The sequence below is a fragment of the Kwoniella europaea genome, chromosome 2 (assembly GCF_036810445.1).
Source record: "Kwoniella europaea PYCC6329 chromosome 2, complete sequence".
Taxonomy (NCBI): Eukaryota; Fungi; Basidiomycota; class Tremellomycetes; order Tremellales; family Cryptococcaceae; genus Kwoniella; species Kwoniella europaea.
In genome coordinates this window covers 3,390,360-3,411,845 of record NC_089488.1, presented here as the reverse complement: position 1 = coordinate 3,411,845, position 21,486 = coordinate 3,390,360, and the positions used below count along the sequence as shown (strand labels likewise).

Here is a 21,486-nt window from a genome sequence, read left to right as displayed (position 1 = left end):
CTTCCTCTTCCTCTTCCTCTTCGTCTTCAGCTTGTCAACCTAGTCTTCATCTTCTCTACTATCACTTTACCGCAAACGGACAAAAGAAGACAAGAAGACTAACCGACACGATGCAAGCTACGCCCGAGACCATCTCCGCCCTATCAACCTACCTATCCTCGACAGTCTCTCCCGATGCCCATGCCAGACGATCAGCCGAGGATTCCCTCCGTCAGGGTGAAACACAACAGGGGTTTTTGTTGATTGTACTGCAACTTGTCAAGTCAAATGAAGTGGATATGATTGTCAGACAGGCTGGTGGGGTTTATTTCAAAAATGCTGTGAAGAGGCTGTGGAGCGGTGAGGAGGTGAGTTGATCGTTTCTTGTGACATGTGGAAAAGAAGAAGAGCATATATTTCTGCGATGCTTGTCAGATGGACATAATTGATAAAGACCTTTATCTGCGCACGGCACTTTCATTCTTGACGATTGTACACTCTGTCTTCGTACTCGGCTGATCATGCTAATCTGCCAAATTACATAGGAGATCCAAATAGCCCCGGCGGATAAAGAAGCAATCAAGTCACAGCTCGTACCCATCATGATTTCCCTGGGCACCTCACAGACAGCGAGATTACAAAGTCAGATCGGAGAAGGTTTAAGTCATATTGCTACTTTGGATTTCCCCGCTGAGTGGGAGGGATTATGCGATGTGAGTATAGACATCCTTTTGTTGTCATAGATGTCGAACATGACTCGGCCCTGCTACAAGCAAAAGAGAATGCAAGTGACTAACCGTGTTGACTGCTCGATCTTAGGAACTCATCAATTCACTTACACCTGATAATTTCGTGATAAACAATGGTGTTTTGGCTACCGCTCATTCCATATTCAAAAGGTTCGTTTAGCTGACAAACAACTCGCTTTCTGAGCAAATAAGCTGATGAGAATACATATGTTATAGGTGGAGATCTCAGTTCCGTACCAACGAGCTATACTCTGAGATCAATTTCGTCTTATCCCGATTCTGCCAACCATACTATCAATTATTCCAACATGTCGATCAGTTATTGCAATCACCCAATCCAGCTTCTTTACCTCCCAACTCATCGTTACAGTTATTGTCGCAGACATTGATATTGCTCGTTCAGCTCTTTCATGATTTGTCAAGTCAGGATTTACCGCCTTTCTTCGAAGACCATATGGATGAATTCATGGGTTGGTTGAGAAAGTATCTAGATTGGGAAAGGGAAGAATTGAAAGGTGATGTGAGTGATGCACATCTTCACACTGAGCCCTTTATCATGTACTGTTCTCCTTGCCGATGTAGATTGCCTTTGCAATATAGTAGTAAGCTGATGAACAACACAATGTACAGGAAGACGATGAAGCCCCCGGGCCGTTACAGAAGATCAGAGCGTCAATCTGTGAAATATCAGAATTGTATGCGCAGAAATATTCGGACGTATTCACTCAGTTGGGTACTTTCGTAGATGGAGTTTGGAATATGTTGACTCGCATCGGTGCTGGGACGAGGGATGATGTGGTGAGTATTACACACATACGCCCTGCTTTGGATCACTCTTTGAAATACAGAAAAAAGCTGATAGCATTGCGAACAGCTTGTATCGCGAGCACTTCGATTCCTCTCAGTCGTAGTGAAGATGGGTAATCACAAAGCAATGTTCCAAGCTCCAGAAACTTTGAATGCGTTCTGTGAGAAGATCATTTTGCCGAACATGGCTATAAGGCGTGAGTGACTATGACTTTTGAATCCTCTATCTGATGGCTAATTTTGGTTTAAACGGAGTAGAACATGAGGAAGAGATGTTTGAAGACGATCCTATGGAATACATCAGACGGGATCTTGAGCCATCAACAGGTGAGTCAGCTGTCGCTTTGATTGCGAAAGTCCTTCTCGAGCTGACGTTGTATCTGAACAGAGAGCGATACAAGAAGACAAGCTGCTACTGAATTCACTCGTGCTTTGATGGAACTGTTCGAAAAGGAAGTGACAGATATCATCAAGGGATACATCACCGCCTTATTGCAGGAGTACGCCAAGAACCCAACGGATAATTGGAAGAGCAAAGATACTGCTATATACCTTCTCACTTCCATCGCATCAAGAGGTTCTACTCAACAGGTGAGCTTGCCCCCAAGTCGAGACGTGTTTAGCTGACATGTCGTTTCAGCTCGGTGTCACATCCACCAACGTACTCGTCGATGTTGTGGAGTTCTTCGGACAGAACGTATTTGCAGATCTACAAGCTGCCCCTGGCTCCGTGCACCCTATCCTCACTGTTGATGCTATCAAGTTCTTACACACCTTCAGAAACCAGGCGAGTCAGCTGACATGAAGCGCCCAAACATTGCAGCTGACGTCACGTCTCATGCTATAGCTCACTAAAGACCAACTGGTCTCTGTACTCCCTCTTCTTGTTCAACACCTGAATTCCGACAACTACGTCATCTCATCTTACGCTGCGATCACCATTGAGAGAATCCTGTTTATCAAAGTGGAACGACAGGCATTGTAAGTGGATCTCATACCCTATGAATCACCTCAAGCTAATGGTTTAGCAGATTCACTCAAGCCGATGTCCGACCATTCGCTGAGAACATTCTCATGGCTCTGTTCACTAACATCGAGAAGGGAGGTACGCCAGAGAAGATCGCAGAGAATGATTACCTTATGAAATGTCAGTTACCTTCTTCTGGTTCATACGATAGATAGCTGAACTGGCTGTTCAATCATACAGGTGCCATGCGAGTCATCATTACAGCGAAACAATCCCTCGTCCCATCTCACGAAGCCATCCTCAACCGATTGGTCGCCATTATGGGTGAGATCAGTAAAAACCCTTCGAACCCTAAATTCAACCAATACTGCTTCGAATCTGTATCCGCTTTGATCAGGTTCGTATGTGATGGTCAACCTGCTGCGCTCGCTACATTCGAAGGAGCATTGTTCGGACCTGCCCAACATATCTTGACTAACGATGTCGCTGGTAAGCAACGTTTCCTATTCATTTTGATCAGGATGGACAAGTCATACTGATAAGTGTACATTGCAGAATTCATACCATACATCTTCCAAATACTCGCCCAACTCCTCGAACTCCATCCCCCTACTTCCCTACCAGCATCTTACCAAGCTCTCACCGGACCCTTGTTGAACGCTCAACTATGGGAACAGCGAGGAAACATCCCTGCCCTGATCCGAATATGGAAAGCATGCTTACAGAGAGGTGCTTCCACGATCGTCGCTGCCGGTCAGGTCCAGGGGCTGTTGGGTATCTTCCAGAGATTGGTGGGAAGTAAGATCAATGATGTATATGCTTTTGAGCTGTTACAGGCGTTGTTCGAGTTTGTTCCTCTGTGAGTTTGAAACTGTCTTTCTGCGCCGACAATGTCTCAACTTCAAAGCTGATCCTCCCTTTTTGCATTGGTTAGCGACGTGATGCAACCATTCTCCAACACTGTCTTCGTGTTGCTCCTCACAAGGTTACAACAAAAACCCTCACCCCAATTCAACCAATCTTTCGTATACTTCTTTGCGTTCGTAGCGAACTTGGATACGGTAGGACCGGATTTCTTGATTAGCGTACTGGAAGGTGTACAACCTGGGTAGGTGTTGTTTTCTTTCACTCAAAGATATCGTATCATTCCAATCATGACCAGAGTGAGATCTTGGGGCTGATGGTTTTGTCATCATCACCAGTCTCTTTGGAAACCTCCTCAGTGGTGTCATACTTTCAAACACTCAGAAAGTCACCACGCGCAATAGGAAATTAGTGGAAGTTGGTCTGGTAAAGATGTTGACTCAGAGTAACAAGCTCTTTGAAGATTCTCTCAAGCAGCATTGGTAAGTGATCACGTCTTGATTCAATCTCATCCGGTGGCTGATGATGGCATGGTCGTAGGGTATCAATCTTCGTATCGCTCCTCGACTTATTCACTCTCCCTCAAGATCTCACCTACGCCCAACAATATGCTGTCGACGGAGGAGATCTGACAGAGCTCGACCCTGAAGAAGCAGGATTCCAAAGTAGTTTCTCCAAGCTCGGAGCTTCTGAGACTGTCCAGCGAGATTACACTGCCGGTATAGTCGATACGAAAGAATATGCTATCAAGGAATTGGGAAGAAGATCGAATGAGAAACCTGGTGTTATACCTGGATTGATCGAGGCTGCTAAAGGGATCGAGAAGGATGTGGTGGATGGGTTTGTGGGTTATGCTACTCAGAATGGGTGAGTGAGGTTGTTTCTTATCGGTATGAGACTCATATTGAGCTGATGAGGTGTTCTGAATCGACAGTGTGACTTTTGTGTAAGAGCGCAGTATGCTCTATGAATGGATGATAGATTGAAACCCTGTTTGATGGAATGACTGATGCTGCATAATGACTCCTTTTGCATATACATATCTGAATATGAATTTATTATAAACAAACGATGGTGTGGCCATGTGTCTCCTTGATTCCCATAGCTGTGTATCAGTTTAGTTGTTGCAGATCACTTGGAACAGCATGACCTCATCACTCATGCTTTTTACCGAGGTTCCCCCTAGACTACGGACAAAGCCTAATGGGCCAATACAAGTCCAGACCAGCCTATTAGCATGAATTACTAATCTCAGGGTTTGAAAAATCTAATCCCATAATTCTGAGTGCTCGCGCTTGTGATCCGGACAACCGGGGAAGAGGGACAACCCCGATCGAGTAAAAAGAATGTCAAACCCAATTCATTGGAATTGACAATCAACAGCATTCCATTCCTCGCAATTAACTACCGACTGATTCTATGGTCGTGGTCGTCACAGCTAGTCGTGACTTGTAATCAGGAACAACAGCGACAACGACAACAATAGCAGCGTTCTAGTAAAGCAGTAGATCTGTCTTAGAAGAAGAGAGACGCTGGAAAAGCAATTAGAAGTTTTGGAAGGAACGTGATCTGATTTGATAAATCGATATCAAGAAAGGTGTACTCGTTTTTGGAGAAGTACGGGAACGGAACAGAGATAGAAAAGGATAGAAGGACTAAAGGAAAGCTATCGATCTACTTAGTTTTGGTATTATCAATATCAATCGTCAAAACAGCAAAGAAGAGAGATATTGAAGATCAACCAGTTCGCTCGACGCGACGTACGAAACGAAATATACGATGGGTATCAATCTCCATCGTATACGGCGACCTTCCCCTTCCCCTTCTACTTCTCAGTCACATTCTAATTCACCACCTCCAACCCCAATAGCCAATGGACGACCAGGGTTAGATACCTCCCGACCCATCTCACCTTCTATAGGTAATCAACCAAGGGACGGGTCGGTGGATACTTCCAATCAGAGCGTGCTGCAGTTGTTCAAAGAGGATTATGTATCTTGTAGGATATATATGAAGGAGATGGATTATAGGGAGGCGTTGAGGAAGGCTTTGAGGAGACATATGTATAGTGAGTTTGGGTTTGGCTCATACGTAAGATATGGATATATGGTCTGGTTGGGTTGGGTTGGGTTGGGTGAATGGGTATTATATGGTATCAAGGGGAATCTCGAACCCAGAACGGTGCTCGTAGAATGTCAAATCATCCATTAAAACTCCCTCAGTCAATCTAGAAAGAAGGAAAGATGTCGTTCGGTTTAGCTTACAAATGGATTGGGCTTGCCAATTTTCCTCACTCCTCCCCAGAGTGGTACGCAATCCTGGTCATAGCAATAGTCTTAACGGCATTGATCACCTCAAAACACGAGACGATAGTTGAATTCTGTGAACCTGTAACGAGAACGATAAGGGAATGGCCGGGAGGCTGGTTGATACCGTTAGCTATATTAATTGTGGTCTCGTTCCCTCCCTTGGTAGGACATGAGAGTGAGTGTAAAATCGAATTTGGCAGATAATGCCTTGTTCTCGAGGGAAGAGCTACTCGACAGACTGTAGGGCTGATTTCCGTCCCTCACTTCCCCTAGTCATCGGAATACTATGCGGTCTGGTCTATGGACTATGGGTCGGCTTTGCGATTTTAGCTGCAGGAACTTTCCTGGGTGAAATAGCAACTTGGATAGCGTTCAAATGGTGTTGTCAGGGTAGAGCAGCCAAGTAAGTGCTTTTTGGGACTATGAGCATCCAGGAACGGTCATATTAACTAGGTTTATACTTGCAGGTTCGAGAAGAAGAACAAGTTATATGCCTCTTTGACACAGTTGATACGAGAAAAAGTGAGCTCTATCATCGCCGCTACAGCATAGACGTCCAACTGATTCCTCGATTAAGAGCTTCATGTTCACTCTGGTCCTTCGATTCAGTGCCGTACCGGGCCATATAGTCACCGCTGTTAGTGCTTCGGCAGGTGCCAACTTTTGGATGTACCTTGCTGCTGCTTTCTTGACATTACCGTGAGTCGGTCGTTGCCGTGAGCTCATTGGACTATGCTTATCGTTAGATCCTGTTTCCCACAGCAAACAATTTACCATCGTCTACCTTGGTAAAGCCTTCGGGACTCAATCCCGCAAAAACACCATCATCTCCATCATCACCACTGTCCTAACGCTTATCGGTACAGTGGTCGCCGCAGTGTACATCTATTACCAGATGCGAATCGTCATGCGACGAAACGCAGCTATGACTTTACCTACAACCATCGTAGAATCGGAAACATCCATGACAATGTCCGAACTCCAAGATGAGAAAGGAGGATCTACTGCATTGGATACTTCAAACAACCTACATGCTCGGAGACCGTGGTTGTATACCAATCCCAGTACGATCAGCAGTGTGAATGGAAGTGGATTTAGAACACCGACAAGGAGTTGGTCAATGCCTGGACACATGAATGAAGAGGAATTGAGAGAATGGGTCAAAGAGATGGAATACGAACAGTCTGCCAACTCCCAATTGAATGGACTTTCGACACCAGCCATTAAGATAGATGATGAACTTGGTACGAATAATGCTGCAGCGGTATTCGATAATCTTCCTTCGGTATTTACGCCTAGTCTCGAACCTCCCCAATTCAACTTTTCAACTAGATCTCTATCGCCTAGTGGGACAAGCACACCGGCGTATATGGAGACTGATAATCTTGTTTCTACCTCGGTCGAAGATCTCAATACGAATACCACTACTTATCCACCACAGAAAAGAGGAGAAACATCAACACCTAAACCTTCTTTCGACATATCAGTTACACCGCCCAGAAAGGTTAAGGGAGGAAGGGAGATAGCCGACGAATCTGATTTATATGCAATTTCAAAGGGAGGTAAAAGACCGGAGTATGGAAGGATGAGAGGTGATTCGAGAGCTGCATTGTTAGGTAGAAGTGGAGTGGATGATACGATCCTGGAGAGTAGTACGAGCCCAAGTTGGAAAAGAGATTATACTAGATCGAGAGGAGATAGTGGAGTTTCTTTGTTGTCCCGACCTACATCTGATGATCTTGGAGATGCCTTGGTCAGTTGGAAGAAGAATTATGGAGGAGCCAGAGGGAGAGGTGATTCGGGGGCGGCTTTGCTTGGAAGACCCACTTCGACTGATTTGGATATGAATAGGAATAGCCTAGTGGAAGAGAGGAGAAGATCTGAGGAGGATAGTAAAGGAGAGGAAGTCTTGAAGGATGATATATAGGACCAGGAAGAGGAAAAGGACAGGACAGGATAGGAAGGCAAGGCAAGGGTTGCTTTTTGGTCTCTTGAAATCTGGTTTGATTATCTTATCATCTTTTGTATACTGCTTTTATTTGTATACTCCATATATCTTCGCCTTGCGAGCAGAATCATCATCTCATGTCACTTTCGTATAGTCTTGTAAGATCAGAAGAATGCCATTCATCATGCATTGTATGTACATTTTGCATTCCCACTGTCGTTTTCACGGTATAGTACAATACTGTACGACCAGATCATTTACCACTTGGATTGAGTACCGTTATACCTCATATGTAATCCAGAATAATTATCTTTTGTAGCTTCTCCAATGACTTTGACTATCCCGGCTATAATGAATCGATACGACGTACAGATCAGCTTTGCTTTTGGCTTGTGTTGGTTTGACTGGATGCTCTCTCGACTCACCGACACTCTCATCAACTGTGATAGGAGCTTTCTCCATACCTGACCATCTCGCTCCCCTGTCTCCCATATCGGTCTGAACCCAGCCTGGACTAAGGGAGAAGGATATGATGGAAGGTTCTTCGAAATGAGCGTATCGGCCCTGTCGTGGCATTGTATCATGTGCTGATCAGCATGTAGCACTCATGCAAATTGACGAGATAAGAAGCAGAATAGGTGAAATATGGGTTGAGTAAGAATCGAAAGAGTAAAAATAACTCACAAGGTAATTCATAGAGCTCTACCCAATCAGAAGATTTCATGAAATCAGCTACACTAGAAATATTGATGAAGAGTCACGAAAACTGACCTTGGTTATACCATACCCTGCATCCAACTTATCAGGTACTCTATCGATTATACTTGCTCCTGAAGACATCCAGACGAATTTACTTCCCTCTGGCATGAGGGGAACGCAAGCTTGATAAAGAGCCAGGGGAGCGAGGACCTATAGAACACGGACATGTCTGTAAATCAGCTAGCCATATAGATCAACCGAGAGATGATCTGGTTAATTCAGCTCACGTTGATCCTCCAGTGTTCTTCGAACGATCCGAGATCTACTTCTTTCAATGCACCGAAACAGTCCCCTATAGCTGCGTTGGCGATCACCTTTTGGCATTGGCAGCATGGAGTCAGAACTGGTCTACAAGCTACCAACAAGCGAAGATAACTCACAAGATCAATTTTGCTGATTCCTTGGGACTTCAATTCTTCCATCGCCTGTCAAATCATATCATGCACCATGTGAGAACTCGCAAGATAATGAAGTCGACTTTTTACAAGAGGATAAACTCACCTTCTTGGCACTTTCTATATCCCCAGAATCAATCTTCACTTTAACCAATTTCACACCTTGTCCGACATCGATGTCAGGCATACTATCTACGTTCCTCAGACCGAGTATCACGGTATTATTGGATTGTTGGGCGTAAGCCTTGGCTAGTCCTAGCCCTATTCCTCGGTTGGTCCCTGTGATAAGTACAGTCGACATCGTTGTTGGTCTTCTTGATATCAAATGGTTGTTAGAAAAGACGGATCTTTAGTAGAGTCTAAGAAGAAGACGATAAGCTGTCACATAATGTTGGATGGAATTCACTCGAGTGTTAGTTGTTATATACGTCTCATACAGCTCACAGCCTGGTGACATACTCTTAATGATCATCGATCCGGCGCCGATCATTCCGGTTCCTCCACTATGTGCCTCATGATTCCAGTAGATTGGTACTGGAGAGGGTCACATGTGTTCTGCCATGCATACAGCATGTGGTCTGTGACTCAAAGCAGCGCAAGACTGGTCTGTTCACTGAAGAGGGCATCGAGACTGAAAAAGTGTCACAAGACAGAAAACGAAGCCAAGCACCTCGCCGGGAATGAAGGAAGTAAGATACTGAAGTCAGGAAACGAGACGATCCTGCTAATGAACGACGGATCGAGCTCTCCTGCTCTTCTAGTCCCAATCAGTCCACTCACTTGATATATCGTGTCAGGTCAAATTACGATACCTTCATGATTGAAGGGAGAAGCTACAACTCATATGAGCTGGACCGCTGTATAGCAGAAAAGACTGATTCATGCCAGTTTACAACTTATGTATGATTACTTCTGGTACTCCCGATTGCAACTGTATCTATCGACCACCAGTAATGCAGTTCTCAATTATACAGATTTCTGCGTATTTCCATTCTCTCTGCGCTTGATAATCTCAACCTATAATGAGAAAAGCATCAAGCGGGATTGATATCAGCATGACCTTCTTGCCTGGGTTTTTGATTGCAATGGCAACTCACATAATTACCAGGGAACCACCCAACCCTCCCATCCCTCGTCCTACCTCTCCACCAACCCACACCCGCACCTCCATCTCCTTGACCTGCCGAAGCCGAAGGACGCTTCTCGATAATCGCAACTATCTCATCCCTTGCCAAATTCAATTCCCATTCTTCACTAGATCTAAACTCCCATTTGGCTCTTGCGAACTCCAATTTACTAGGATCTATATTCCCATTAGCATCTAATATTCCTCCATTTCCTTCATTTTGTATCTGCTGTTGCTGCTGTTGTTGTTGGGAAGCAATGAGAAGTTTGACAAGACGGTTCATAAGGTATGGTAATCCCACTGCTGAGAATAAGAATAATATTAATGGTTTGATTGATGGTCTACCACCTCCCCCTCCTGTACCTCCAGGGGAGTTAGGTATAGCATTTGACCATTCGTTCGCCCATCCATTCATGGGATTCTTCCCTTTCGTGTTATTTTTCCCTTTTAACCAATTGATGATCTTCTTACTTATCCTCAATATCGAGAATACACCCAACACCTGACCTAAGTAGGTTTTCAATGATCCCAGTTGGTCTGCCACGCCAACCATGGCGAAGAAGGATGAGTGGGTGGCCATATATGTAGATTCTATGAGTTGGGCAAGGGAGGTGAATGCCGTGACGAGTGATTCAAGGACGGCGAACGCGGGGGCGGTGGATGCTTGAAGGGATGATGTGAGAGTTGGGTAGCCCTATGGAGACAAGGAGATAACGACGTTAGCAATACATCCTTGTGGAATAGCCATTCGATATTGTAGTATCAATAGTGTCAATAGTGTCGATGTATATCGTATATGACATTGACATTCATCGTTGTATGAAGATGAAAGTCCTTGATAGAATTCACAACAATCACACTCACCTCTCCTGGACCGCCCATCCCACCCACTCCATAACCACCCATCCCATACCCTCCCATACCATATCCACCACCGAACCTACTCATCCCTCCGTAACCCCCATACCCACTATATCCACCATATCCCCCATATCCGCTCATCCCTCCCATACCGCCATACGGTGACATCCCGTAAGAGCTTGTATATCGATTTTGGGCGTATGGCTGAGTGGTGAGACCTAGAATTGAAAGCATTAGTCAGCACTCAGCACTTGGGTGAGACGATTTAAGGATCATATGTAAGCGATGTTCAGAGATAATATTGCTTGTTGTCCATCAAAAGCAGAAGAACACCGATGACTCACTGTTGCTCCCTCCCAAATCAGTCGGCCTATCAGGTAGCTTAGGCGCAGTATTACTGTTACTACTACTAGCCTGTAGGGCATTATCGAAAGCTGATGATGATAATGCAGCTGTAGCAGGTTTGGTAGAAGGTCCAGCTTCGGAGTTGGATAGAGGGACAGCGGAGGTTGATTTGCTCTCCCATGGTTTCGGTCTTGGTGGGAGTGATGACATCGTATCGATATTCGTGTAGAATTGAGCGGCAGATTCAACTTGGCTCAATCACCTACACTTCGTCTTGAGACGAGAGATGGTGGTGGATTGATGAAGCAACGAAATGAAGGGGAAAAAGGATTGTTGAAGAAGAAGATTGATGTTTGATTAAAGTCGGCAGTTGACCACAGCGCTTTTACCGGTTCATCCCTCTCCTGCTTCGCTTATCTCTCCCTTTCATCCATATCCTCTTTCTTCTTCACCACAATCCTTCAATGTATCTTTACATCCATCTCATATGATCCGTTGACATAACGCTCAAGCTCTGCTTACGTTTACGTTTACGAGTCAGTATGGCAGCAACAAAAACGATGAGTCAACCTCTGGCTACATCCTCGCATATCAAGATCCCCGCACCGAAGTTGAACGTAATTAGGAACCCTTCAGGAAGGGTTAGACAGGCTGTACGAGGTGAGTCCATATTCCCATTCTATCGCTCATAAGATTTCTTCTCTATCATATCTATTACTATATCTCGTCTGAACTCGTAGATCAAAGAGGACGGAAAGCTAATCATATATAACTGCGACGTGACGTGATACATAGATAACAACGTATCGCTCCTTTCTCGTCTGCAGCATAAAACCGACCTACGAAATACCGATAGGAACAGGTTGACCAGTCTGAGCTGGTCCGCTATAGAAGGTAGTTTGGAGGTATACGAATGGTTGTTATTGGATTATGGACATGATGATCAGGAGTTATCAAGGGTGAGTTGGTCTGTGCAAGCAATTGGTCATGAATGGAAAAAGCATCCCACTTTCACGTATCTCAACGCATCTACAAATTGACTAACCCAATTGACGATATTGATACTTGTAGGACGGAGATAACAACACGATCCTCCATCTTCTCGCCTCCATCCCCTCCCTGTCAACCTCACCGTTCCAACATCACCTTTCAGCTCATTCCACTTCCTTCCCAACTAAAGTCGACACAAGGTCATACGAAGTCAAATCCAATATCAGTCTACGTATGACCGAACTATATTTCACCCTATTCCCATTTTTGTTAGATTGGTCGAATTCAGGTGGAAAGACGGCATTGCACGTAGCAGCACAATGCGGGAACTGGCGATTTATCGATTTACTTTGTTCCCTAGGTGGTGATCTGAACCTAACCGATTTGCAGGGTAATACGCCATTACATTATGCTAGTGCTTGGGGTCATTTGGATACTATCCGAGTTATACTTGAAAATACCACCACGGGAAGTAGTCGGTCGAGTTCAAACTTGTTGGCGATAAGGAATTTTGAAGGTTTCACAGCGTTGGATTTCGCTTATAACACTCAGATATTGTTTGAGATTCAAAATATTCAAAGAGAATTATATCAAAGGAGGAAAGAGGAAAAGACCAATAACACCAATTTCAACCAAAATGACAATGGTCCAGGTAATCACAATAGGGTTAGATCGACTAGTTTGACTAGTTCAGCTAGTAATTCCAATTCTAACCTCAATAGTGGAAGTTATTCGAGTCAACCTGGAAGATATATCGATCAAAGTCAAATCCCTCTACCACCTTTACCACTGCCGTTGCAGGGTTTAGGTGAAAGATCGAGTAGTTTACCAATGTCTCGGATGGATTCATCTTCTTCACAACATGGCTCTACCGTCTCGCAACGATCTATCCCTACTCTTGCTGCACCTGCACCTGCCAACCCTCAGACTGTCCTTGGTAGACCTACACCTCCATTACCGGATCTTCCTCCCAACAGAGGTGGCAGACCAATCAACAACCGATCACCTTCCATGCCTTCGTCGTCGTCATCCACAGCTACAGCATCATTGATGAAGCCGCAAGGAAGCGAGGAGGGTTTACCTATCCCACTGCCTAAAGAGGGGGTCATGATGGGTTCGGTGATGAGGAGAGCGAATTCTGCTCAAACGGGAGGATCGGGATCGGGATCACTAGATTTCACTTCGAATAGGAAAGATCCTAGGGTATGAGTTGGAGGTAGGACAACGTCAAATTGTGTTGTGATTTTGTATTAGACGGACATTGTATATTTTAATATGTAACATGTAATTAAATTGTACTGTTTCGAGCCATTGTACAACAAAAAGAATTGACGTGATACACATATACATTAGATGGGCCGAATGTACAGATACAACAATGCGTCAGCCTAGCTCATTCTTCCGAATCAGATGATAACGTCATTAGGCATCGCCCCATCAGGTCTAGCCTGACACATTTCTGTGCAGTGGATCAGCTAACCCTTCTCGGTCTGACGAGATGGCAGACTCACCACATCGCCCATGATCCGCCATGTTAATGAATGTACATACTTTACATTCCCAACCACCTGTCCCATCGTTATTGCTCCTCAGTTGGTCAGACATCGATACATCTGGTTTTCTGTCGTTCTTCGATCCCGAAGAAATCATACCATTCGGTGTTGAACCCAATGTGCGACCTTTATCTTTACCTTTTGACGAAATCGGTGTTGGCGCTAGACCAAGAGCTTTCAGACGTTCTTGTCGGATTGCAGCTGCGCCGAATCCGGGTGTCGATTTAGGCTGTTTTGACGAAGTGGCTTCCCTATCAACCGTGGATGTAGGTGATCTTTCTCGTTTCACTCCTCTCGATGATTCTCCCACATTCGTTAGCGATGTTGGATTGATATATTCTTCCCAACCTCCTCTGAGCCCCTCTCGTTCAGTCTCATCCATCTCATCCTCCATCTCCTTTTTCCTCTCCTCTACACCTATATGAGGATCATCCACCTCATCTTCCTCGTCGAACACAGGTTTGACATCTGCTTCGTCTTCATCTTCCTCATCGTTCGACATCGTAGTAAGCGGTTTAGTATCGCTAGGGGTGGATGGTCCAGCTAAAGCTCGAAGACGAGCTTCGGCTGCTGCCGCTCTCATTTCAGCTGCGGTCTTGGATTTTGCTCTGGTTCATGAATCGTCATTAGCTCAGTATCATAACGTAGTGAATGGTCGCACGAGCTTACACTTTACCCCTTGTGCTGCCCTCTTTCCACCATGGATTATCTTCTTCCCACATCTCGCCAGCTCGTTTCTTCGCCTTGGTCATACTCAGTCCTTGGTCGAGTAAGACTTGGGTCATGTCGTCCACATAGGATTTACGTTGTTCTCTATCTTCTTTTGTTATCTCTGCCGGCCGTTATGCAGATCAGTGATTTGAATCTCCCCTTAATAGCTGACCGTGGTAGCTCATCAGGGATTTTAATTCACTCACGTCTACCACCATCCAGCCTTGATCCACCCTCTCCCATATCAGCATTATTCTTTCTCCCGGCTTTACGTATATATTCCGTCTGTCTACCTGATCGATGAGACGCTTCGCCTTTGACCAGTCCTGGTCCGTGACTTGATCCTGGTCCTCGCGATGGTCTTTTAGCCTTTCGGGCGTCCCTACCGCATGGAACATTACTCAGCTCAAGGATGGGCTGGCAAGAAGATATAGCAACCCACGAAGCGCTGACACCGCATACATATTCTGGGAAATCAGACGCTCCTATGGTACACAACAGAGTCAGCTTGTCCACAGAGTTCAAAGAACCCACATCTCATGTCAGCTTACGATATCCCTCTCCTCCCATTCTTACACTATCCTTCAGCCTTTTTCCGTTGGACCAAAACCCTATTTGCGATACGATATTAAAATTTGCGCTCTTATATGCATAAGATACCAACTCACCGTCCCCATAGTATCCTCTCGACTGTAGACGACTGACATCCGCTTTGATATCAGCCATAAGCTAAGTGAATGGACTGTCAGCTTGATGTACTGTTCAGACGAAAAGAATACGAACTTACCTTTTGGAACTTCGGTCCATGGTTCATTTGCTAATCGATGTCAGGTTGGCCATAATCCAGCTGAGTCTTGGTGAGGGATTCTCACCTCGATATGAGCCATCTGAAAGACCATGTCAGCTACGCAGCTACGGCAAGGATCACTTAGTATCCAGCTCACCTCATGACACATCACCGATATTATATATGGCATTCTACGATGTTATCCAGTCAGCTGGTGTCCTCTTTCAAAACAATGCGACAGATAGCTCACGGTAAGAATCGTCCGCTTGGTCCTCTCAGTACCAGTTCTATGCTCTACGACAATACATGAGTTGGTTGTGCGTGGAAGCTGGGAGGATAGAAGTCAACTCACCTGTCCATGATTCCAATTTCTCCCTGCGAACTATCACATAGCATTAAGTGTCAGCATACTCATTTTACTTTTCAACCACGGCGCAATCAGAAGATTAATCTAATCTGAGTGATACTGTAGTTTGAATGGTAGGAGACTTACTACTCGATTGAAAGCTGCTTCTTCCAGGGTATGTACCTGCATGAACCTCTCCCTCATTATCGTTTTCATCTACCTCTTCCGTCATCAGCCTATTACACAGAAAGAGAATACGAATACGTAACCTACTTGCGCAGCTGAATGCTAATATTAGCGAGCTACGTTCTGACCAGCAGGATTTGAAAAGCTCACCAACCGCCTTGAGTATATCTTCTGCATCCTGAAGTATCGGTATCGTTTCAGCAGATCAGCTTTGCTCTCAATCTTCCATATGAACAGCTAACCGTATGATCCTTCTTATTCTGCAACGAACGGATGAATATTATATACCTATGTAGTAGGATAATCAGCTTTCAGATGATCACACCATTTGGCTAAGCTGATAGGCCCGCTTTGTGATACCCACGGATTAGGATTCGCTTGACGCTCGTTCAGTCGGCTATGGTAGGTAAGTTTGGGTTCATACAGTATTTCGAGCGGAGCAAAAGGTGCATGGTGACTTACAGCTGAGGAGCTTGCATGTCGGCAGGTAGCTTCAATCAAGCTTCTAGGTAGTCCAGGTCGTGATGAGTGCGTAGAGAAGGTGTTGGGTCAAGATGACTGATGGTTCAAGAAGAAGATGATGTATCGACATTGGACACTTGGACATTACATGCTGGTTTGCCTCCACTTTGGCGATCGGGGTGACTGGACTAATCTTGATTTGTAATTGTCACATGGGACGCATGAGGTTGATTACGACAAAATCCTAATCTATCATTACAGAATCGTCACAGTTGCTAGCACCCCTCGCTATACAAACTATCACCCAACGAACTGCCTGAAGCCCTTCTAACGATCTTCAATCTAAGTCTCTGACTTCTCTTCACCTTCATCTCTGGATTCACCATATCCTGTTCAGTGTCGTACTCTGCTTTATCAGATGATGTACTATTCGACACAGAAGGGGAAGGTCGACTCGATGCCCTGGAGGAATCACTTGAAGCTGAATAATCAATACCATCGCCAAACTCCTTCTTAGCCGGGTATCTCCCTTTAAAGCAATTTCGCTGTACCATCTTCCGATTCCTATTCCCCACACCTCTCCTGAAAGGTAAGATGGGCTCGAATGCGTGGTAGCGGTGAGGCTCGGTGAGAGATGGTAGCTGAGGTAAACGGGATAGAGGTGGGAGAGTAGGTTGATAATGAATTAAACCTGGTATGAAGTCATCTGGAGTAGCTTTGGGATGTCGTCGGGATATGTGAGCCATTAATGAAGGAAATGAAGGTCCTTCGAATACACAATCTAAGTTTAACGATCCTATCGTAAGCTACATCGTATCTGACAGCTTGATGAAAGTGAAAGATAAGATGGATGGGAGACATACCAAATGGACATCTAGCTGAGAACGCTCCCATATGTCCTACCAGTACATGCCTCTCGCATTCATCTCTACCCCGGAATACCTCATTACATCCCTGCCATTGGCATCTGACTTGATTGGAACCATGTATAATTGACGGATGAAGATGAGAATGATGGATGTGTCTCTCAAGAGTCGCCCATGAGTTGAGTATCGCTTCGCATCCTTTCCATTCACATGGAGTCGGTCTAAACAGAAGATCGTTCATTGACCGTCAGTACCTTTGAACCGGTCAAATTCTCCCTTCTCTTCCGTAACTTGCCTGGCATGTACGAAAACCTGTAACTGTATCCTCCTAACTTTCTTCTCCTCTGCCTCTTTCCTCCTTATCATCTCCTGATGTTCCTCCCTCGCAAGTCGAATAGCCAGTAACTGTTCTTTCCTTACCTTCTTGGCATCATTTTGTAACTGTAATTGTAACTGCAAGTTCATCTGAGATCGTGTCTCCTCTCTCTGATTGTGATTAACATTGATCAAAGGAACAGAAGGACCTGGAAGTGTTCTCTGTCTCTTACGTTCCGACAACGTCACTTGCTGATTCCTAGCGATCGTTTTTGCCTGAGCGAGTAATTGAGCTTTCTCAGCTTCTTTCTTTGTGTATTTGGCATCTCGCTGAGCACCTCGAGAAGGTTGGTATCGACTTGATTGTGATTGTGATTGTGAGTGTGAGTGTGAGTGCGAAAGCGAATGCTGTGCTTGAGAATGAGAGTGGGATTGAGCGGGTTTAGAAGTGATATGAGGTCCGGGTATAGGAGGATAAAGTGCGAGTGGCTTGGTAGTGTATGGAGGTGGTGGGTGAGATATTTTTGATGGTCCTTGATCCTTTCTGCAGTATGAGGCGGATGTTGAGGACACAATGGGATGATGTGAGATACGTGGATATGGTTCATATCGAAGCATTGTACCAGTGTGAATTCTGCTTCTTGATGGAGAACTTTGATGAGGAGTCGGAAGCGGTGGGACTGCGAGTACAAGGTGATGTATTGTCAGTATGAGTGAGGGTCAATGTACTTATCAAATACGATAATTTGGTCTAGCTTGAAGGGAGGAGAAGGTATGTATCTGAGTTTAGCATATATGTCTCTCCAGCAGATGGGAGAGGAAGATGTGTCGTGTCTGTATTTGTATTTTCTTCCTTTATCATTCTTGTCGTTCTGTCTCGTTTGTTCCTCAAAAAGGAAGGTACACAAGTGTACAGTAGATCCTTTGTAATCAACTTTGATCGGACCTCAAAGGAAGATATCATCTAGCACACCCAGACAGCTGAAATGGGTATTTATATGTGCCTTCGAAAGACCTCTTATCAAACGATCAGAGATCGATCGACATAGCAGGATAGGGTGGGGGCAGTGGCCAACGTTCTGGTACTGGAGGATGCGGATGAAGTAGACCAGGCCAAGCCAGAGGGCAGGAATATTATACAGGAGGACACCTAACTCACGAGTAAGGTCAGAGCGTAATCGTAAATTGTGTTCGAGCATTCGTTGTGGACCTGGTAAGCGATAGTGATAAGCTGGCTCGAAAGTGAATAGCGGTCGAAGGTGAAGATCGCTCATGTTCAACACGAATACGTATCCCTGGAAGTTGTAAAAGGCCTTCGATTGAAATTTGACTTGTTAGTGCTTACTGAGTACGCTGAATATCAATATGCGAGTACTGTATGTAAGTCAATGTGAGTATTTGCTTGATGAAATGGATAGAGGTAGAACGAAGGAAAGAGGGATCATTCAGAGATACTCCATACCTTTGAGGTGTTAAGTGGACATTGAGGGTGCTGGATTGTATCCACAGATTTCCATCAACATACAAAAGATCTTCGCTGGATGTTCGTCATTCCCTTATTTCCGACCTTCTTTCGAGATCACACAAAGGATCATCATAAAAGGTGTATATGAGTATAAAAAGGATCACATCAGTTTGATGGCTTCTTCTTTGTGTCTCCAAACGGAGGTAGACCTCTCGAGAAGTGAGGGTAGCTAAGCCTTTTCCGATCCCGGTACTGTATTGTTGTACCATGCTCGAACGTTCATGATATCCTTATAGGGACAGTGACTGTTCGAGCCAGCAGCCTGCCTATTTGACTTTAGTCGCGATTGTCATTACATTTGTAATGCTCATGATATTTTCGAAGATGATCGACAATACTGTACTGACAGATGGTCAATGTAGTTAGACAATCCTCTGAGAATCTTCGAAACCTCCCCAAAAATCAAATTCATCCATGTATGTGGATACCACGCGTATATATCGTCAATATGATAAATCATACAGAACAGGGTTATACGTCCTAGCTTGTTCTAGTATATCGAAAGAAGACCATCTACATCTACAAACAGGACATCTCGCATTTCTCTTCAATTGTATTCTTCGTTTTGGGCAGTTGGATGTCACCCAAGTGAGAGTACAGTCTATGCAGTATTCTGTAAAATCCACCAATAATGGATTCAATCAGCTAAACTCCAGTATATAGACTAACCCCCGTACTAGTCGTACCATCCCCCCGCACATGACCTGTTGGAGTGTGTGTGTACAGTACAGTATGATATATATGCTCACCTGTTTGACATTGATTACATGTCCAAATTACCAATATTGGATCTAAATCATTTCTAACCGAATTACAGCGAATGGTTTCGAGATTGTTGAAACAGATTATACATCGATCTCTGACTTGGTCTTCCCCTTTCACAGTTGGATCTTCGATGGGTAACAGCATGCCATCAGTCAGGATCTGGCTCTGGGAGACGTCGGGCCCGCCGGAGTCTTGCGATTCAGCTGGCTCCTCCTCCGTTTGGTTCTCTGGTAGATTCGATAGGCTTGATGAACTTGTTTCATCATGACTTGGATTGCTTCCATCACCATTTGACATCTCACCTTCATCAGTCTCATGACCATCTTGCTCTTTACAGCCGTCACTTTCGTCTTGTATATCTATACAACTTGGTCCATCTTGGGAAGTACTCGAATGATCATCCACATCTTCAGATACGTTTTCGGTTAGATCGTCCGAGGCCGGAAGCTCCGAGCGATCTTCAGAACCATCATTATCATCGCTTGCGCTTGTCTCCCCTTCCCCTTCCCCTTGAAGACCTTCTCCATCCTCTTGAACACTGTCATCGCATAACCGACTCTCTTGGGATGATACTTCTCCGCAATCTTCATGATGAGTCTCAGAATCCCCCTCTACGCCTTCAGCTTGCCTAATCCCCTCTTCCCCCTCCCCCGAATTCATTCCTCTTCTCCCGGTGTTACCGTGAATCAACATCTTGAAGGAATGACCAATGTCCGACCTCGATTGAGAATCTATAATCTCCCTGCCCTTCCCTCGCCCACTTGTCGATAGACCTCTCTCGGTCAACTCAGTCATCTTCCGCCTTTTGGATATCCTCAATACCTCTTGAGCATCCCTCCATACCTTTTCCTTTAGATAGGCCTTATCAATCGATTTTTGGGCCTTTCGCTTGGCTCCTCGACAAGGCTGGACTCTTCCCACCGCCCCAGCTCGCCCTTGAGGATGTAGGGTCATCTCTTCTAGCTCGATATGGATTGCTTGGCGTTCGGTTTCAGATAGAGAGTCGTCAGAGGAGTAGTCCCTTGTAGTTTTGCTATGTCGGGGACCTTTGAAATTACGAGAGAACATTCTGGCTGTTATTTCTTGATTTGAATCAAAAATATTGGGATGGCGACTTGCAAAAGATCCAAGATATATTGATTTCGATGGAAGATAATATCGGTCGAATGATTGATATGGAAAAGATACAGAATCACCTGTAAGAAGATCGAGTAGCTGTTCTTCTTTACATTGAGAATCAGAAATGTTATGACAATCAAATGTACACAAGGCTGTTGTTCAAAAGACAAAAGATGAAAAGGGGAAGAGGGGAAGAGGAACCTTCAATGTGGGTTGTCTACAAGTTTTTATACTCTACTTTCAAGGGATCTGTTGCGAGATGGAGGTATACTGTCAGGTATGTGAGAAACGGAAGCAGGTCACCTCACAGTGTCATAAACACTTGGTCACCCCACCGTCTCCCAATACCGCCTCCTGCATGCATCAACAATCATTGACCTGCATTGCAAACACTGAGGAATTATATATGCTCTTCGAAGCTGAATATCGATCGGTCATTTATTGCCACTATTGAGATGCCACACACCTTTCTAACACAATTAGTTCCGAAATTTCCGTAGGATCGACGCGTTGAACACGCGCAACTCAACACTCGGTCAACGCACGGATCACCCATACACACACAGCGAGGAGCAAACAAAAGTCATCATCCATCAACATCCTATACGGCTTCTTCATCCTTGCTCAACTCGACCTACACTCTTTTGTAATCTCTTCTACCTTCTAACGACCTATCACCTACTCCATTCAACGACAAGACAAGAGTGAGTCCAATTCAGAACAGGAATTGTGGTAAACCGAACGTGCTAACC

The 21,486-nt window shown here is 44.8% G+C and overlaps 7 protein-coding genes across 7 annotated transcripts; 3 read left to right on the top strand and 4 right to left on the bottom strand.

Moving 5' to 3' along the window:
- Positions 1–110: 110 nt before the first annotated feature.
- Positions 111–4,237, top strand: V865_007621 (uncharacterized protein; the record flags this gene model as incomplete). The annotated part of the gene is made up of 16 exons (XM_066231367.1): positions 111–347; positions 525–692; positions 799–878; positions 945–1,248; positions 1,359–1,526; positions 1,603–1,732; positions 1,794–1,862; positions 1,924–2,126; positions 2,176–2,322; positions 2,383–2,516; positions 2,567–2,682; positions 2,743–2,991; positions 3,058–3,361; positions 3,437–3,610; positions 3,705–3,848; positions 3,907–4,237. 16 exons carry the CDS (start codon positions 111–113, stop codon positions 4,235–4,237), a joined length of 2,958 nt encoding a protein of 985 aa, XP_066087464.1.
- A 908-nt stretch (positions 4,238–5,145) lies between these two features.
- On the top strand, positions 5,146–7,602 carry V865_007620 (uncharacterized protein; the record flags this gene model as incomplete). The annotated part of the gene is made up of 6 exons (XM_066231366.1): positions 5,146–5,434; positions 5,671–5,850; positions 5,949–6,078; positions 6,143–6,197; positions 6,253–6,374; positions 6,438–7,602. The coding sequence occupies 6 exons, from the start codon at positions 5,146–5,148 to the stop codon at positions 7,600–7,602; spliced, it is 1,941 nt and encodes a 646-aa protein (XP_066087463.1).
- A 278-nt stretch (positions 7,603–7,880) lies between these two features.
- V865_007619 (uncharacterized protein) lies at positions 7,881–9,078 on the bottom strand (the record flags this gene model as incomplete). Its single annotated transcript, XM_066231365.1, has 7 exons — positions 7,881–7,969; positions 8,049–8,187; positions 8,308–8,325; positions 8,395–8,532; positions 8,610–8,696; positions 8,763–8,807; positions 8,884–9,078. 7 exons carry the CDS (start codon positions 9,076–9,078, stop codon positions 7,881–7,883), a joined length of 711 nt encoding a protein of 236 aa, XP_066087462.1.
- Positions 9,079–9,743: 665 nt separating this feature from the next.
- V865_007618 (uncharacterized protein) lies at positions 9,744–11,319 on the bottom strand (the record flags this gene model as incomplete). Its single annotated transcript, XM_066231364.1, has 4 exons — positions 9,744–9,794; positions 9,875–10,597; positions 10,768–10,982; positions 11,109–11,319. The coding sequence occupies 4 exons, from the start codon at positions 11,317–11,319 to the stop codon at positions 9,744–9,746; spliced, it is 1,200 nt and encodes a 399-aa protein (XP_066087461.1).
- Positions 11,320–11,651: 332 nt separating this feature from the next.
- V865_007617 (uncharacterized protein) lies at positions 11,652–13,308 on the top strand (the record flags this gene model as incomplete). The annotated part of the gene is made up of 3 exons (XM_066231363.1): positions 11,652–11,769; positions 11,905–12,068; positions 12,181–13,308. 3 exons carry the CDS (start codon positions 11,652–11,654, stop codon positions 13,306–13,308), a joined length of 1,410 nt encoding a protein of 469 aa, XP_066087460.1.
- Positions 13,309–13,505: 197 nt separating this feature from the next.
- On the bottom strand, positions 13,506–16,161 carry V865_007616 (uncharacterized protein; the record flags this gene model as incomplete). Its single annotated transcript, XM_066231362.1, has 18 exons — positions 13,506–13,558; positions 13,611–14,260; positions 14,322–14,484; positions 14,570–14,745; positions 14,806–14,848; positions 14,915–14,974; positions 15,032–15,092; positions 15,151–15,180; positions 15,236–15,250; positions 15,308–15,341; positions 15,401–15,444; positions 15,503–15,532; positions 15,644–15,712; positions 15,770–15,777; positions 15,833–15,860; positions 15,925–15,970; positions 16,047–16,079; positions 16,145–16,161. The coding sequence occupies 18 exons, from the start codon at positions 16,159–16,161 to the stop codon at positions 13,506–13,508; spliced, it is 1,560 nt and encodes a 519-aa protein (XP_066087459.1).
- A 258-nt stretch (positions 16,162–16,419) lies between these two features.
- On the bottom strand, positions 16,420–20,683 carry V865_007615 (uncharacterized protein; the record flags this gene model as incomplete). Its single annotated transcript, XM_066231361.1, has 4 exons — positions 16,420–16,925; positions 17,008–17,231; positions 17,306–18,005; positions 19,600–20,683. The coding sequence occupies 4 exons, from the start codon at positions 20,681–20,683 to the stop codon at positions 16,420–16,422; spliced, it is 2,514 nt and encodes an 837-aa protein (XP_066087458.1).
- Positions 20,684–21,486: the final 803 nt, after the last annotated feature.